We start from the raw sequence: 17,618 nt of genomic DNA, 5'->3' as shown, positions 1-17,618 counted from the left end.
ACATTGTCAACATTAACTGTTCCCATGAAGACTATTTATGTTGGTGTGCCAAGGACGTGTATACTCACTACTGTTCTGGCACTCCTGAATATTATTCCTACATTTACCGCATCATCGGCACACTATTTCAAGGTATCATCTTCGTCATCGGAGTCATCGGCAACATTATGGTAGTCATCGTGGTCGCCAAAAATAAAAATATGACCACGCCTACGAACTGCTACCTGGTAAGCTTGGCCATCGCTGACTGTGCTGTCCTCATAGCCGCGGTCCCCCAAGAAATTGTGAGCTACTATCTTATTGGCAACCATTGGATCTGGGGCCACGTCGGCTGTGCTATCATGATATTCCTGCAGAACTTGGGTATTAACGCCAGTTCCCTGAGCTTGACGGCTTTTACTGTGGAGCGATACATTGCTATATGTCACCCAATGAAAGCACAGACTGTGTGTACGGTAGAGAGAGCCAAGAAGATTACATTGTTAGTGTGGGTGTTTGCAGTATGTTACTGCTCGCCCTGGCTCTATCTCACCACTGTCATCCCTCTGAGCTACGCTGTTGACTATCCCACACAAGAATGTACCTTCAAGCTCTCCAGGGACCAGTATTTCCTCTACTATTTCTTAGACATTATAATGTTTTACGTGGTTCCTTTGTTGATGTCTTGCGTGTTCTACTCCCTCATAGCTCGGATACTCTTCACCTCACAAGTGCCCAAGTACCCCACTATCAACGGTCATCTTAACAAGAAAAGAGTCAACTCTCCTCGAGTTCAGGTACACTAAATAATATCACTAACGTTGATAACAAAGTCTACTCATTAAACACTATAGCTGCTGATGTTATTATGTATATAAATTATTTATCTATTTAAATAAATCATATTTGGATTGTTTCTGTAATGTATATAACATATAGCTTTTTTTTTGTTTCTGTAAGAATACATATATCACTATATTTATAAGTATACTATGTTAGGTGTATATTCACCTAACTGTAATTATCTAATTGTGGTTGCAAGGGTCAAGTCATAGCTCCTGGCCCCGCCTCTTCACTGAGCGCTATTAGGTCCACTCTCTCCCTGCTCCATGAGCTTTATTGCATCTCTTCTTAAAGCTAAGTATGGATCCTGCCTCCACTACATCACCCTTCAGACTGTTCTACTTCCTAACAACTGTGTGACTGAAGAAATACTTCCTAACATCCCTGTGACCCATCTGATTTTTCAACTTCCAGTTGACCCCTTGTTGCTGTGTACCATCTCTGGAACATCCTGTCTCTGTCCACCTTGTCAATTCCTCTCAGTATTTTATATGTCGTTATCATGTCCCCTCTAGCCGTCCTGTCCTCCAGTGTCGTCAGGTCGAGTTCACTTAACCTCTCCTCGTACGACATGCCCCTCAGCTCCGGGATTAGTCCTGTTGCAAACCTTTGCACTTTCTCTAGTTTCCTGACGTGCTTGGCCAGGTGTGGGTTCCAAACTGGAGCTACATACTCCAATATAAGCCTGACGTACACGGTGTACAGGGTTCTAAACGATTCCTTACCGAGATGTCGGAATGCTATTCTTAGGTTTGCTAGGCGCCCGTATGCTGCAGCAGTTATCTGGTTGATGAGCGCCTCAGTAGATGTGCTCGGTATTATACTCATCCCAAGATCCTTTTCCTTGAGTGAAGTTTGTAGTCTTTGGCCCTTTAGACTGTACTTTGTCTGAGGTCTTCTTTGTCCTTTCCCAGTCTTCATGGCTTTGCACTTGGAGCCAGTTGTTGGACCAGGCCTGCAGCCTGTCCAGATTCCTCCTTCTGTCATGACATTCACATACACCAGGAACAGCATTGGTCATAGGACACCAATCAAATTCAGTCCCTCCCTCTCATATACTTGTCCATTCTCTTTTTAAAGCTTGTCTCATAATGTTTCGGAGGATGATTAAAAATAGTTTTCAATAAATTTGTATTTTTTCCCATGGTTTATATTACTTGCTGGAATTGAGTGTTAAATAAATATAATAGAAGAAACAGTTTATATCTCATACAGTCATGTGCTCTGGCATGGGGAATATCCTTGATCACCATCATCACTAATCGAGTCTTAACATAAGAACATAAGAAAGGAGGAACACTGCAGTGGCACTTGGAGAACAAAACAAGTCTTAGGCTCCCCATATAGTCTGCAAAACCTGTGTAGAATGCTTACGACAGTGGAAAAATAGGCAAAGGAAAAGTTTAAACTTGGGTGTGCCTATGGTGTGGAAAGAACCGATAAGCCACAATAACAATTGTTATTTCTGTATGGTGAATGAGAAAGGTTTCAATCGATACAAGAAAGTCAAGTGGGAATATCCTGATTTATAGTCAGCAAAAAGACCTGTGCCACACAGCGATGTTGCCATACCAGTGTTTACAACACTGCACGACCTTCCGTTGTCAGATGTTAAAGAAACTCAGGGTTTAGGATGTAACACAGGTGATAGCAGTGGAAGTGAATATAACTAATGTAATAGTACTGGAACTGGAGTCCTGCAGCAAATGGTTAGTAGGCGACAAACTATCGTTACACCTCACGAAAACGGAAGCCATATTCTTTGGCACGAAACATAAACTGAGAAGGGCAAATAATTTTAATATCCGGTGTAATGGGGAGCCCATCACTTCAGTTTCCTCAGTACAATATATGGGAATCCCATTTGACCCATGCATGTTAGGAGAATTGATAGGGAACAGTGCAGTAGAGAAAGCGAATGCCAGACTGAAGTTCCTCTACAGACAAGCACAGTGTCAACCTACTTAGACTCGCAGTACGCTATGTCTAGCCCTTATATAATGTCACATGGGCTACGCTTGCTCTTCATAGTACTCTGCCTTGACAAAAAAAAACTGAAAGATAGACTGCAAATCACCCACAACAAAATGGTAAGATTCATCCTGGGGCTGGGACCAAGAGAGCACGTAGGCCAGCATGAATTACAACAATTGGATATGCTGAATGTTGAAGACAGAGTAAAACAAGTAAAGTTAAATCAAGTTTATAAAATCGCTCACAAACATTGTCCAGAATATCTTGCTGTCAATTTTGTCAAGGTTGGGAACCAAAGCAATCATAGTACTAGGGGGAGAGAGCACAACTTTGTAGTACCCACAGTCAGTGGCCAGGCTTCAAACACCTTTTATTGTACAGCAATAAAGGAATGGAACAGACTGCCCGCACATGTCAAAGCCAGTCGTAGCATGAACCAGTTCAAGAAGAGTGCCAAAAGGTACCTAATGAATGTAGCGACAGAAAGGGAGGAGAATGTTTTTTTTATTATTTTAGCTAACAAAGATGAAAATATAAATACGTAACTCATTTTACCTTATTCCTAACATATCTCCTTTTTAGTATAATAATAAGATATTATCTCCTTTATAGTATAATAACAAGGTACTAAGAGGACCCCCAATGGAAATAAGTCACACTGTCTGACATTTCTGGGTTATCTAGGATGGTTCTCTACACATATGCTGCTACGTATGATAACCTATGCAACTGTGTTTGTGTATATCTGAATAAACTTAATTAGTAAGCAAATTTCAATACACCAGCAGTTCTCCCAAGAAGAATTCAGTGATTTGATACATGACCTCAGTCTGTCTTTCAGCATCTGAGCTTTTAGCATCCAGACTAAAAGAAAAGAACTGTTTACAACAAGAAGTTAAAATAACAGTTTACCGGACAAGAGAGGCTGAACGTCTTCCTTACTTCAGCCAAGATGTAGAGCTTGTATACTGCAGTAACATCCCTGGACATCTTCTTCGAATGGGACTTGAATGTCAAGCAGAAGATTGGCGGCTGTTTATAGACACATAGAGGCTTGAAATGTCTTACTGCACAATGGTTACCAAAATGTGTCTCTTGCAAGTGTTCACTCAACAAAACTGTGCTGATGACCAGCTTAGGAAAAAATTGTACAAACAAAGCTTACATATACAGTAATTAGTGGTATGTGAATGATCTCACTGTGTTATTCTGATATTATAAAGAATGTCGTGTTGGTATGTGTATATGATTTGACGTTTTCCTGATCTAAAAAAATAACTTCAGTGTGATTTATAAAGTTAGTCTCACTTCAATATATTTTTCACATCTTTTATGTTTTTCAGTGGGATACTAAATTTATCAAAAACTATAGCCAATCAAGCAACACTGATGATATATCCGGTATCAGCACCACAACCTGACCCTAAAATAGGTTTAATATCATTGACCAGAAAATGAGTGTTGACCAGTGGACCGATTTTTCTCGACCAAAAATTTACAGTCTGACAAATTACATCTCAAGACAAAATCAAACTTTATAACAAACATGGCTCCACTATACAGAACTGACAAGGTCAAAAACATAAATTACTTGAAGTGATACTTGATGCAGCAGCTGTATAACCAAGATCTCAGTCGTTCTGTAAACAATTCTTGAAGTTATTAACTTCGTCATTAGGACAAGAAACACATCAAGCCATTAATATCATTCATTGTTATTTGTTAAGATGTAACTTGGTGTGAGTCGTTAACTTCTGTGACTTAGTTTGTAAATCTCAATTCCGTTTCGCTGAACTAGAAAATATTTTCGAGAGTGGTAGCCTCTTCCTTACAAGTGAGAAGTTTTAAACTTAGACAAGTTTATGTCACTCGTCAGAAAAGTGACAGATGCAGTTCGGTGTAGATAAGTTCAAAGTCCTCTTATAAACTAGCGCCTATAAACTAAGTAATATAAAACTAGGCCATACAGAATGTGAAGATGGTTTGGGAGTTATAGTAAGCAGTGACCTGAAGCCAAGTCAACAATGACTAAGTGTATATATGTAAGAAGAAAACACATTACTGGGATCCGAATCAAGAAGTATAAGTAACAGTAGTTATGCTAGAGAGCTTCAGGGAGGGATGAGCCGCTTTTCAGTGATCAGGAAATTAAAATTGAAAAATTATGGAAAAAAATGTTTTCTTACTGAAAAATAGTGCAAAATTCTGGCAACATTTTCATGTACTCAGCTTGTATCTATCATATTTGTAAGTATGGTTTTCATTAAATGTATTTTTTTTTTGTTCTTGCTGGCAGCAAGAGGACATGTTGGCAGTTAATGTTTTTTGCTATTAATGTTTTTTTCCCCTCCAAAAATTACGATTTTTATGATTGTTTTATTCTTAATTCTCTACAAGGCAACTTCTGTGCTGACTAAAGTGTAGAACTGTGTGTCCCATGGTAGCCTGCAGGCTGTCAACAAGAGTGTCCCATGGTAGCCTGCAGGCTGTCAACAAGAGTGTCCCATGGTAGCCTGCAGGCTGTCAACAAGAGTGTCCCATGGTAGCCTGCAGGCTGTCAACAAGAGTGTCCCATGGTAGCCTGCAGGCTGTCAACAAGAGTGGAGGGGAGCAACACTCAAATTCGGCGTGTCGTAACCGTAGAGTTTCACACCAAACAATAATAATGACACAGAAATAAATTATTGACATTATACAAATAACCTGCACATAGAAGAGAGGAGCTTACGACGACGTTTCGGTCCGACTTGGACCATTTACAAAGTCACATTAACGAAAAGGACAGATGGAGGGGTATATATAGCCAGGATGTGGTACTAGAAGTAGTAGTAGTGGAGGTAGAAGGTAGTAGTAGTAGTAGTGGGGGAGGTAGTAAGAAGGAGGAGGAGAAGGTCAGTACTAAGAAAGAGGAGCACTGCCAGGGAGTTAGGTGCCCACAGAGGATAAGAGCAGCAACACAGAACTTCTTGTCCTACCAAGGACAAGAAGTTCTGCTCCACCTGTGGCCGTGAGGGTCATGACTTCAAGAATTGCACTACTGCTTCACCACCTAAATGTTTGAACTGCAAGAATGACCACCATACTCTTGCTGCCAGGTGCCCTACCAGAAGAGACATACTCAAGAAACAACAACAACAAAAGAAGCCCAACCCACAAGTAACCACATATTCTGCTATCGCCAAGCTTCAAGCAGACACTACCAAGATACTACATGCCACGCAAGCTGCTCCCACCACTTCCCTGCCAGCACCTACTGCCGACTCCACCAAGATTCTCTATTGCAATATGTATTCTCATGTACAGAATGCAGGTGAGCCTGGTTCCTTCAACACCACCATCAATGAACTCTTCAAACTAAACAATATGCCTGGCCTCACATTCCCTGCATCACCACCTTCCACCGAGATCCTAAAATCTACTGCAAATATTACAAGCATTACCGCTGCTCCACCGCTGTCACAACTTCCACTCGACACAGAGATGGACCAATCAGAGGCCACTGAGACGTCGGCAAATCCCACCAATGACAGTCCACCATCGCCTGCTTCCACTTCCACCGCAACTGACCACTCAGAAGTCTCGCCTCGACCAGCTCAGCCGCCAGCCAAGAAAGCTAAAACACAAAAACCTAGGGATGCATCTCCCCGTGTTACTGCTACTGCTCCACCACAACAACACTCCCAAGACATGAATAAGGACGAAATGCAATCTCCAGAACCTGCTCATCGCCTCCAAGAGGGAACAGCCAAGTACACCCTCAACAGACCTGTGGCATTCACCACTGAAGAAGTGGCTCGTCACCTCAGAACCTCCCTAAGCCTTGTGGGCTTCGACTACACCTCAAAGGAGTAATTCAAGAATCTCCAAAATCGGTCTCGTGAAGACGGTACCCTCTAGAGATAATCAATGACCACTCACCATGAAGACAAGTTTCCCCAGCACTTTGCTGCTTGCTAAAGCTGGGGTGTGGCTCCAATGAACTCTGTTTTCCGCCTCTGACTGTGCTACTGAAGATACCAAGCATGAAGACACTTCCCTCTCGGGGAGTCAACGCAAGATAGAAGAAGTTACCCTCCAACTGGAGGGCCCAAGAAAGAAGAAAGAAGAATGAAGAAGACGAACGACACCCCCAGCATGGGGGCCACCGCCGGATCACCATCTGGAGAAGACCCGGGCCCGAACTATCGGCGAGTCATCAAGAAGAAGGTGTATGACTGCCAGTATATGTATACACTAACAGACATACACCATTCGGTGTATGAACTGTCAGTATATGTATACACTGACAGACATACACCGGTGTATGAGCTGCGCTACCAGATGAAAACAAGTTCCAAAGAAAGATAAACACTGATGCCGTCAGCTGGCGGTACGACCCCTGGACCACAGGAACTGCTGACGTTCCCTGACCTTGTCAGCTGGAGGTACGACCTTCGGACCGCAGGTGGTGATGACATTCCCTCACTGCTGTCAGCTGGAGGTACGACCTCTAGACCACAGGTGGTGCTAACGTTCCTTCACTGCTGTCAGCTTGAGGTACGGCCTCAGAAACACAGGTGGTGCTGACGTTCCCTCACTGCTGTCAGCTCTTGCTGTAACAACTCAGCTCCTCATTACCATAACCAAACAATGAGTTATGTTTTAAATTAGAAATTCCTGTACAGAGCAACCAGCCGGATAGAATTCTTCAGTGAACCGGATAGAATTCTTCAGCGAACCGAATAGAATTCTTCAGCGAGCCGGATAGAATTCTTCAGAGAGCAAAATAGAACTTTTCAGTGTGCCGGATAGAATTCTTCAGCGAGCCGGATATAATTCTCCAGTGAGCCGGATAAAATTCTTCAGTGAGTAATATAGAACTCTACAGTGAGCCGGATAGAATTCTTCAGTGAGTAATATAGAACTCTACAGTGAGCAGGATAGAATTCTTCAGTGAGCCTGATATAATTCTTCAGTGTACAGTATCAGTGTACAGTGTCATTGTACAGTGTCAATGTAAGGTATCAGTGTACAGTGTCAATGTACAGTATACAGTGTCAGTGTACAGTATCAGGGTACAGTGCCAGTGTACAGTATCAGTGCACATTGTACAGTGCACAATGTCAGTGTAAAGTGTCAGTGTACAGTGTCAGTGTACAATGACAGTGTACAGTGTTTAGTTAGAGTGTACAGTGTCAGTGTTCAGTATACAGTGTCAGTGTACAGTGTCAATGTACAGTATACAGTGTCAGTTTACAGTATACAGTATCAATGCACAGCATACAGTGTCAGTGCACAGTGTCAGTGTACAGTATCAGTGCACAGTGTACAGTGTCAGTGCACGTTGTACAGTGTACAGTGTCAGTGTACAGTGTCAGCGTACAGTGTACAGTGTCAGTGTAGTGTCAGTGTACTGTGCCAGTTTATAGTGTCAGTGTGCTATGTCAGTGTAGTGTGCACCTGTGTGCACCTTTGTGTACCTGTGGGCACCTGTGTACACCTGTGTGCACCTATGTGTACCTCTATGTACATGTGTGTACTTGAATGCATCTATGTGCACTATAACCAAGATTCTCATATTGCGTTTATCTTCAGCCAAAACTATCTCTCTCTCTCTCTCTCTATCTCTCTCTCTATCTATCTATATCTATCTATCTGGTCTGACAATTAGCTAAGCCTTCTAGTATCTTGACAGATAATCATATACTTTCCTGTCTTGACCGGTAATGAAATCTTCTTGACACGTCTTTATTGTCAGTAATATATTCAAATTAAATAAAATATTTGAGGCAGTAGACAGTGATAAAGAATATGATATTGTTTATTTAACTTTCAGTAAAGCCATCGATAGAGTACCTCACAAAAGACTTAAGAAAAGTGGCTGCTCATGGTATAGGAGGTAAAGTTCTAGCATGGATGAACAATTGAGACACTTGTGCAACATATGGGAATCTTTATTAAAGAAACGTTTCGTCACACAGTGGCATCATCAGTCTGATAAAGCCACTGTGTGGCGAAACGTTTCTTCAATAAAGATTCCCATATGTTGCATAAGTGTCTCAATTCTTCAACTTGTCGGTTTTCAAAACCATTCATCACGCTTCTAGCATGGATAGAGGCATGGCTTACCAACAGCAAGCAGAGAGTTTCCATTAATAGGATCAAATATGAATGGGGACTGGTCACTAGTGGCGTTCCACAGGGATCAGTTTTAGGCCAATTGTTGTTCATAATTTACATTAATGACCTTGATGAAGGAATTACAAGTGACATGAGCAAATTTACTGATGATACAAAAATAGGCCGTATGAGTCATTCTGAGGAGGATACAAGTAAACTCCTGGAGGATTTGGACAAATTAATGTCTTGGTCTGAAAAGTGGCAGATGAAGTTCAATGTGGACATGTGTAAAGTCCTAATCCTTGGGAATGAAAATAACCCTCGAAGTTATAAACTGGGTGAAGTAGAGCTTGATCATACGGAATGTGAAAAAGACTTGGGAGTCATGGTAAACAGAAACCTAAAGCCAAGACAACAGTGACTTGTGGATGTATGGTTCAGAGAACCGACACGTTGATAAATTAGACACATGTGCAACTGTAGATGAATGGTTCAGAGAACCGACATGTTGATAAATTAGACACATGTGCAACTCTTGGGTATCTTTATTGAGGAAACGTTTCGCCACACAGTGGCTTCATCAGTCCATACAAAGGAGAATCTTGAAGAACAGGAGGAGAATGAGGTAATCAGTCCCTCAACCTTGAGTCGATGTGGTCAGTCCATCAATCTTGAATAGAATACGGCATACGTGCCCAAGAATTAGGCAAGCGAAGAATTCCCAAGTATTAAGATCCCAAGAGTTGCACATGTGTCTAATTTATCAACATGTCGGTTCTCTGAACCATTCATCTACAAACCTGTCAGACACTGCAACTTCTTGGGATCTTAATACTTGGGAATTCTTCGCTTGCCTAATTCTTGGGCACGTCCTACTTCAACATTGAACAAATGTTACACGACCTATGACTGCTGCATCTCTCCTGCCAACGGTTTATAAGCTCCTTCTCAGCACGTATGCCGTATTCTATTCAAGATTGATGGACTGACCACATCGACTCAAGGTTGAGGGACTGATTACCTCATTCTCCTCCTGTTCTTCAAGATTCTCCTTTGTATGGACTGATGAAGCCACTGTGTGGCGAAACGTTTCCTCAATAAAGATACCCAAGAGTTGCACATGTGTCTAATTTATCAACATGTGCAACTCTTGGGTATCTTTATTGAGGAAACGTTTCGCCACACAGTGGCTTCATCAGTCCATACAAAGGAGAATCGTGAAGAACAGGAGGAGAATGAGGTAATCAGTCCCTCAAGATTGATGGACTGACCACATCGACTCAAGGTTGAGGGACTGATTACCTCATTCTCCTCCTGTTCTTCACGATCCTCCTTTGGATGGACTGATGAAGCCACTGTGTGGCGAAACGTTTCCTCAAAAAAGATACCCAAGAGTTGCACATGTGTCTAATTTAACAACAATGCTAATTTAACAACAGTGCTAATTTAACAACAGCCTGGTTGATCAGGCCCTGATCCACCGGGAGGTCTGGTCATGGACCGGGCCGCGGGGGCGTTGATCCCCGGAATAACCTCCAGATAACCAGGTAGTGTGCGCAACATGGCCAACAGATTACTTGGATTTATTTCAAGAAGTATAAGTAACAGAAGTCCAAAAGTTATTTTACAGCTCTGTACATCACTAGTGAGGCCTCATTTAGATTATAAGAACATAAGAACATAAGAAAGGAGGAACACTGCAGCAGGCCTGTTGGCCCATACTAGGCAGGTCCTTTACAATTCATCCCACTAACAAACATTTGACCTACCCAATTTTCAATGCTACCCAAGAAATAAGCTCTGATGTGCAAGTCCCACTCAAATCCAACCCATCCCACTCATGTATTTATCCAACCTAAATTTGAAACTACCCAAAGTCCTAGCCTCAATAACCCAACTAGGTAGACTGTTCCACTCATCTACTACCCTATTTCCAAACCAATACTTTCCTATGTCCTTTCTAAATCTAAACTTATCTAATTTAAATCCATTACAGCGGGTTCTCTCTTGGAGAGATATTCTCAAGACCTTGTTAATATCCCCTTTATTAATACCTATCTTCCACTTATACACTTCGATCAGGTCTCCCCTCATTCTTCGTCTAACAAGTGAATGTAACTTAAGAGTCTTCAATCTTTCTTCATAAGGAAGATTTCTAATGCTATGTATTAATTTAGTCATCCTACGCTGAATGTTTTCTAACGAATTTATGTCCATTCTGTAATATGGAGACCAGAATTGAACTGCATAATCTAGGTGAGGCCTTACTAATGATGTATAAAGCTGCAGTATGACCTCTGGACTTCTGTTGCTTACACTTCTTGATATAAATCCCAGTAATCTATTTGCCTTATTACGTACGCTTAGGCATTGCTGTCTTGGTTTAAGGTTGCTGCTTACCATAACCCCCAAGTCCTTTTCGCAATCTGTATGGTTAAGTTCTACATTATTTAACTTATAAGTGCTAGGGTTATGGACACTCCCGAGCTTCAGAACCTTGCATTTATCTACATTGAACTGCATCTGCCACTTTTCTGACCAAGAGTAGAGTTTGTCTAAATCCTCCTGAAGTTCCCTAACATCTACGTTTGAATCAATTATCCTACCTATCTTCGTGTCATCGGCGAATTTGCTCATATCACTAGTAATTCCTTCATCAAGATCATTGATATATATTATAAACAACAACGGGCCCAAGACTGATCCCTGTGGAACGCCACTTGTTACTGATCCCCACTCGGATTTAACCCCATTTATGGACACTCTTTGCTTCCTGTCTGTGAGCCATGATTCGATCCACGAGAGCACCCTTCCCCCAATGACATGAGCTGCTACTTTCTTCAACAGTCTTTGGTGCGGAACTCTATCAAATGCCTTACTAAAATCTAAGTAAGTAATATCAAATTCTTTATCGTGGTCAACAGCCTCAAAAGCTTTACTGAAGAAAGTTAATAAATTAGTTAGACAAGACCGGCCTCTTGTGAATCCATGCTGAGTATCATTAATCAAGCTATGCTTATCGAGATGGCTTCTTATAATCTCAGCTATAATTGACTAGTAATTTGCCTACAATTGAGGTCAGGCTTATTGGGCGGTAATTTGACGGTAACGACTTGTCCCCTGTTTTAAAAATAGGAATTACATTAGCCATCTTCCACATATCAGACACTGCACCTGTTTGAAGAGATAAATTAAAAATATTAGTTAATGGTTCACAGACTTCCATTTTGCATTCCTTTAGAACCCTTGAAAAAACCTCATCAGGACCCGGTGACTTATTTTGCTTCAGTCTGTCTATCTGCTTCACAACCATTTCACTAGTGACTGTGATGTTACATAATTTATCTTCTTCTGATCCACTATAAAAATTAATTACCGGAATATTATTAGTGTCTTCCTGTGTAAAAACCGAGAGAAAATAATTATTTAAAATCGAGCACATTTCATTCTCTTTGTCAGTAAGATGCCCATAGTTATTTTTAAGGGGACCTATCTTATCTCTGACTTTTGTTCTATAGACCTGGAAAAAACTTTTTGGGTTAGTTTTAGAATCCCTAGCAACTTTAATTTCATAGTCCCTTTTAGCTTTTCTTATCCCCTTTTTAATGACCCTCTTAATGTCAATATACTGATTCATAAGATGACCCTCGCCTCTTTTGATACGCCTATAAATTCCTTTCTTATGCCCTAGTAGATATTTCAGCCTATTATTCATCCATTTTGGGTCATTTCTATTTGATCTAATTTCCTTATAAGGGATAAACGTTCTTTGAGCAGCATGTATAGTGTTCAGAAAACTGTCATATTGATAGCTCTCTTCGTTACCCCAGTCAACAGATGATAAGTGTTCTCTAAGCCCATCGTAATCTGCTAGGCGAAAATCTGGGACTGTTACTGAGTTATCCCTACTATCATACTTCCATTCAATTCTACATGTAATTGATTTGTGGTCGCTGGCACCCAGTTCCTCTGAAACTTCTAAATTATTAACAAGGGATTCATTGTTTGCCAGAACTAAGTCAAGCAGGTTATTACCCCTTGTAGGTTCTGTCACAAACTGCTTCAAAAAACAATCCTGAACTACTTCTAAGAAATCGTATGATTCTAAATTCCCAGTTAAGAAATTCCAATCAATATGACTAAAGTTAAAGTCTCCTAGAATTACTACATTATCGTGCCTTGTGGCCCTAACAATTTCCTCCCATAGTAGTCTCCCCTGGTCCCTATCTAAATTTGGGGGACGGTATATCACACCTAAAATTAATTTTTCATGCCCCTCTGAAAATTCTATCCAAACAGACTCTGTATGTGTTACTTCAGACTTAATACCCGTTTTTATGCAACAGTTCAAGCGATCTCGGACATACAATGCCACCCCACCCCCCTTCCCGATACTTCTATCTACTTGGAACAATTTAAAACCCTGAATGTGACATTCTGCAGGCATGTCCCGACTTTTTGAATTAAACCACGTCTCAGTAATGGCAAATACATCTATGTTACCTGCACTAGCAACTAGTCTCAACTCGTCCATCTTATTCCTAGCACTGCGACTATTTGTGTAATAAATATTTAATGACCCTCCTATCTCTTTACCCTTCCTGCTCCTTTCTGTTATTCCACTAAACCTATTACTGTCATTGTCAATTTGTGCCACTGGCTTTCCAATATCCTCCTCATTTTGCCTATTACTAGTTCTCCTAGTACTCATGTTACTACCCTGCGACTTCACAGTTTTCCCGCCAAAACCCATACCACTAACTATTCCTAGTTTAAAGACCTAACAGCTCCCTCCACTGCGTTGGCCAGTGCTCCCACCCCACACCTAGACAAGTGAACCCCATCCCTGGCATACATGTCATTTCTGCCATAGAAGAGGTCCCAGTTGTCAATGAATGTTACCGCATTTTCCTTACAGTATTTGTCCAGCCAGCAATTGACACCAATTGCCCTGGACAACCATTCATTTCCAACTCCTCTCCTTGGCAAAATGCCACATATGACAGGTTTCCCACCCTTCTTCCTAATTATCTCTATTGCTGACCTATACCTGCTAATCAGGTCCTCACTCCTACGTCTGCCAACATCGTTGCCTCCAATCACGTCAGGACAAAACCCAAGAACCACGAACCAGTCAATGCAGGAGTTTACACTATACCCTGTGGAGGCTGTGACAAGATCTACGTAGGTGAAACAGCAAGAAACCTCGACACCCGCCTCAATGAACACATATACGCATGTAGGAACGACAACTTAAACAACGCCTGTGTACAACACCGAAATTCCACCAATCATCTTATGAAATTCAGAGACGCCCAATTAGTGATAAAAGAAACTAATTTCCGCACACGCAAGTGCCTTGAATCAGCACTGATCGCTGTTTCGAATACAATTAAACAAAACAACGACAGCTTCACCATCTCCGAAGTCTTAGCAAGAATCCTCCTGAAAACAGTAAACCCTGCCATCACATAGTCTCTCCTGTTATACTACACAAAGCACAGAGAGTGAACACTGAAACAACCTGCCTCATTCCAGTTTATATTTGTCCAACCTATTTTTATGTTACCCAAGTAATAGCTTTTATATCCTTTTACTCATGTACGAATTAATTGCTTTTGTCACTACCACTACTACTACTACTACTACCACTAGTGAACATCGAAATGGTACCTCACTAGTATTCACCTCACTCTGAGCCTTTATATACCCTCTGTGTCCATGTATTGTTTGTAATGGCTTGATAAAGCTCCTGGAGAGCGAAACGTTGCCACAATAAATGTCACATTAGTTGCACTTGTGTCCTTTTACTTTACATCGTTGCCTCCAGCACTGAGACAGATAATAGGATTGCTCCCATTACCTCTCATGATGTCATCCAGACGGCTAACAATATCCTTCATCCCAGCCCCAGGAAAACACACTCTCTGCCTCCTACTCCTATCCTTCAAACAGAATGCCCTATCCATGTACCTAATCTGGCTATCCCCAACAACAACAATGTTTTTACCTTCCTTGGCGTCGTCCGTAGTGATGCTCCGAGTAGTCGACTCACATTCGCTCAGTTTTGGTCTCCTTACTACAGGATGGACATAGATTCATTGGAGAACATACAGAGAAGGATGACTAATATGGTGTACTGTATATGTAATCTTCACTCTCTGGAGAGACGTAGAATGAGGGGAAATATCATCGAAGTGTATAAGTGGATGACGGGCATAAACAAAGGTGATAATGAAATACTGAGGATATCGAACCAGGCAAGAACCAGAAATAATGGATTTAAGTTAGATAAATTTAGATTTAGAGAGGACATAGGCAAGTACTGGTTTTCGAACAGAGTTATGGATGCTTGGAACAATCTTCCGAGTAGAGTAATCGAGGCTAGGACCTTGGGTAACTTTAAAAAGAGATTGGACAAATATATGAGTGGGAGGGGTTGAGTTTGATTGGTGTGGTGGGTACGGGAGTAAATTCTTGTGTAGCTTTGAGTAGTGGTGATTTTCATAAGGACCTGCCTTGTATAGGTCAGTAGGCCTTCTACAGTGTTCTTCCATTCTTATGTTCTTATGCAGGAAGCGCTAAACTCTTGAGTGCTGGTGATATCTTCGTTACCTGAAAGTAATTCATTCTGCTAGTATTGAGATAAGGAAACTCCATGGTGTTGACAGGAAGAAACAGGCGTCTTGGCAGAGGCTAAGCACTCGTTGAGTTGACAGGTAATTAAGAGACAGGCTTCTTGACAGAGGCTCATCACTCATTGTGTTGACATGTAATGAAAGAGACAGGCGTCTTGACAGAGGCTCATCACTCGTTGTGTTGACAGGTAGTGAAGATGCTGGTAGTGGTGGTAGCAATCTTCGCTACACTGTGGCTACCATACAGGACACTGCTGGTCTACAACTCACTGCTTGCTATGTTCCGTTATAACACCTACAAGGACCTCTGGTACCTGCTCTTCGCTAAGACATGTATCTTTATCAACAGGTAAGTGATACAATGATGGTGATGATTTATTGATAGTGATGATATATTGATAGTAATGATATATTGATGGTGATATGTTGATAGTGATGATACATTGATAATGATATACTGACAGTGATGATATATTGATTGTGATGATACAATGATGGTGATAAATTAGACACATGTACAACTCTTGGGTATCAAGAGTTGCACACGTGTCTAATTCATCAACGTGTCGGTTCTCTGAATCATTCATCTACAGTACGTTGATGATGATGATATATTCATAGTTATGATATGTTGATAGTGATGATATATTGATTGTGATGTTACATTGATAATGATGAATGATGCATTGATAGTGATGAGTGATACATTGATAGTGATAAGTGACACATTGATAACGAGTGATACACTGATAGTGATGATACACTGATAGTGATGATACACTGATAGTGATGATACACTGACAGCGATGAGTGATACATTGATAGTGATGAGTGATACATTGATAGTGATGAGTGATACACTGATAGTGGTGAGTGATACATTGATAGTGATGAGTGATACATTGATAGTGATGAGTGATACATTGATAGTGATGATACACTGATAGTGATGATACATTGAGAGTGATGAGTGATACATTGATAGTGATAAGTGACACATTGATAACGAGTGATACACTGATAGTGATGATACACTGATAGTGATGATACACTGATAGTGAGGATACACTGAGAGTGATAAGTGATACATTGATAGTGAGGATACACTGATATTGACTAGTGATACATTGATAGTGACGATATATTGTTAGAATGATTCATTTACAGTGATGATACATTGATAGTGATGATACATTCAAAGCAATGATACAGTGATAGTAATGATACATTGATAGTTATGATACATTATTGGTGATAAATGATACATTGACAGCGATGATAAATTGATAGTGATGATACACTGACAGCGATGAGTGATACATTGATAGTGGTGAGTGATACATTGATAGTGATGAGTGATACATTGATTGTGATGACTAATACATTGATAGTGACGAGTGATAGGTTGATAGTGATGATACATTGATAGTGATGAGTGATACATTGATAGTGATGAGTGATACATTGATAGTGATGAGTGATACATTGATAGTGATGAGTGATACATTGATAGTGATGAGTGATACATTGATAGTGATGAGTGATACATTGATAGTGGCGAGTGATGCACAGATTGTGAAGTATGTTACGCAGTGACTGTCAGCAGTGTCAGACAGGTCAGCAGTGTCAGACAGGTCAGCAGTGTCAGACAGGTCAGCAGTGTCAGACAGGTCAGCAGTGTCAGACAGGTCAGCAGTGTCAGACAGGTCAGCAGTGTCAGACAGGTCAGTGGTATCAGACAGGTCAGCAGTGTCAGACAGGTCAGCAGTGTCAGACAGGTCAGCAGTGTCAGACAGGTCAGCAGTATCAGACAGGTCAGCAGTATCAGACAGGTCAGCAGTATCAGACAGGTCAGCAGTGTCAGACAGGTCAGCAGTGTCAGACAGGTCAGCAGTGTCAGACAGGTCAGCAGTGTCAGACAGGTCAGCAGTGTCAGACAGGTCAGCAGTGTCAGACAGGTCAGCAGTATCAGACAGGTCAGCAGTATCAGACAGGTCAGCAGTGTCAGACAGGTCAGCAGTGTCAGACAGGTCAGCAGTGTCAGACAGGTCAGCAGTATCAGACAGGTCAGCAGTGTCAGACAGG

General features: G+C 41.2%; 1 protein-coding gene across 1 annotated transcript in view; it reads left to right on the top strand.

Annotated features, from left to right (window-relative positions):
* The window catches only part of LOC128698526 (thyrotropin-releasing hormone receptor-like), a 44,663-nt gene that overhangs the window by 157 nt on the left and 26,888 nt on the right, over positions 1–17,618 (top strand). The window contains exons 1-2 of the mRNA XM_070085029.1: positions 1–776; positions 15,722–15,882. The exon at positions 1–776 is cut by the window's left edge and continues 157 nt beyond it. Of these exons, the coding sequence (XP_069941130.1) occupies positions 1–776; positions 15,722–15,882 (937 nt within the window). The remainder of the gene's footprint in view (positions 777–15,721; positions 15,883–17,618) is intronic.

This window comes from Cherax quadricarinatus, chromosome 14 (genome assembly GCF_038502225.1).
Source record: "Cherax quadricarinatus isolate ZL_2023a chromosome 14, ASM3850222v1, whole genome shotgun sequence".
Lineage (NCBI taxonomy): Eukaryota > Metazoa > Arthropoda > Malacostraca > Decapoda > Parastacidae > Cherax > Cherax quadricarinatus.
Note: the sequence above shows the minus strand (reverse complement) of the source record. Positions and strands in the feature narration are given on the sequence as shown.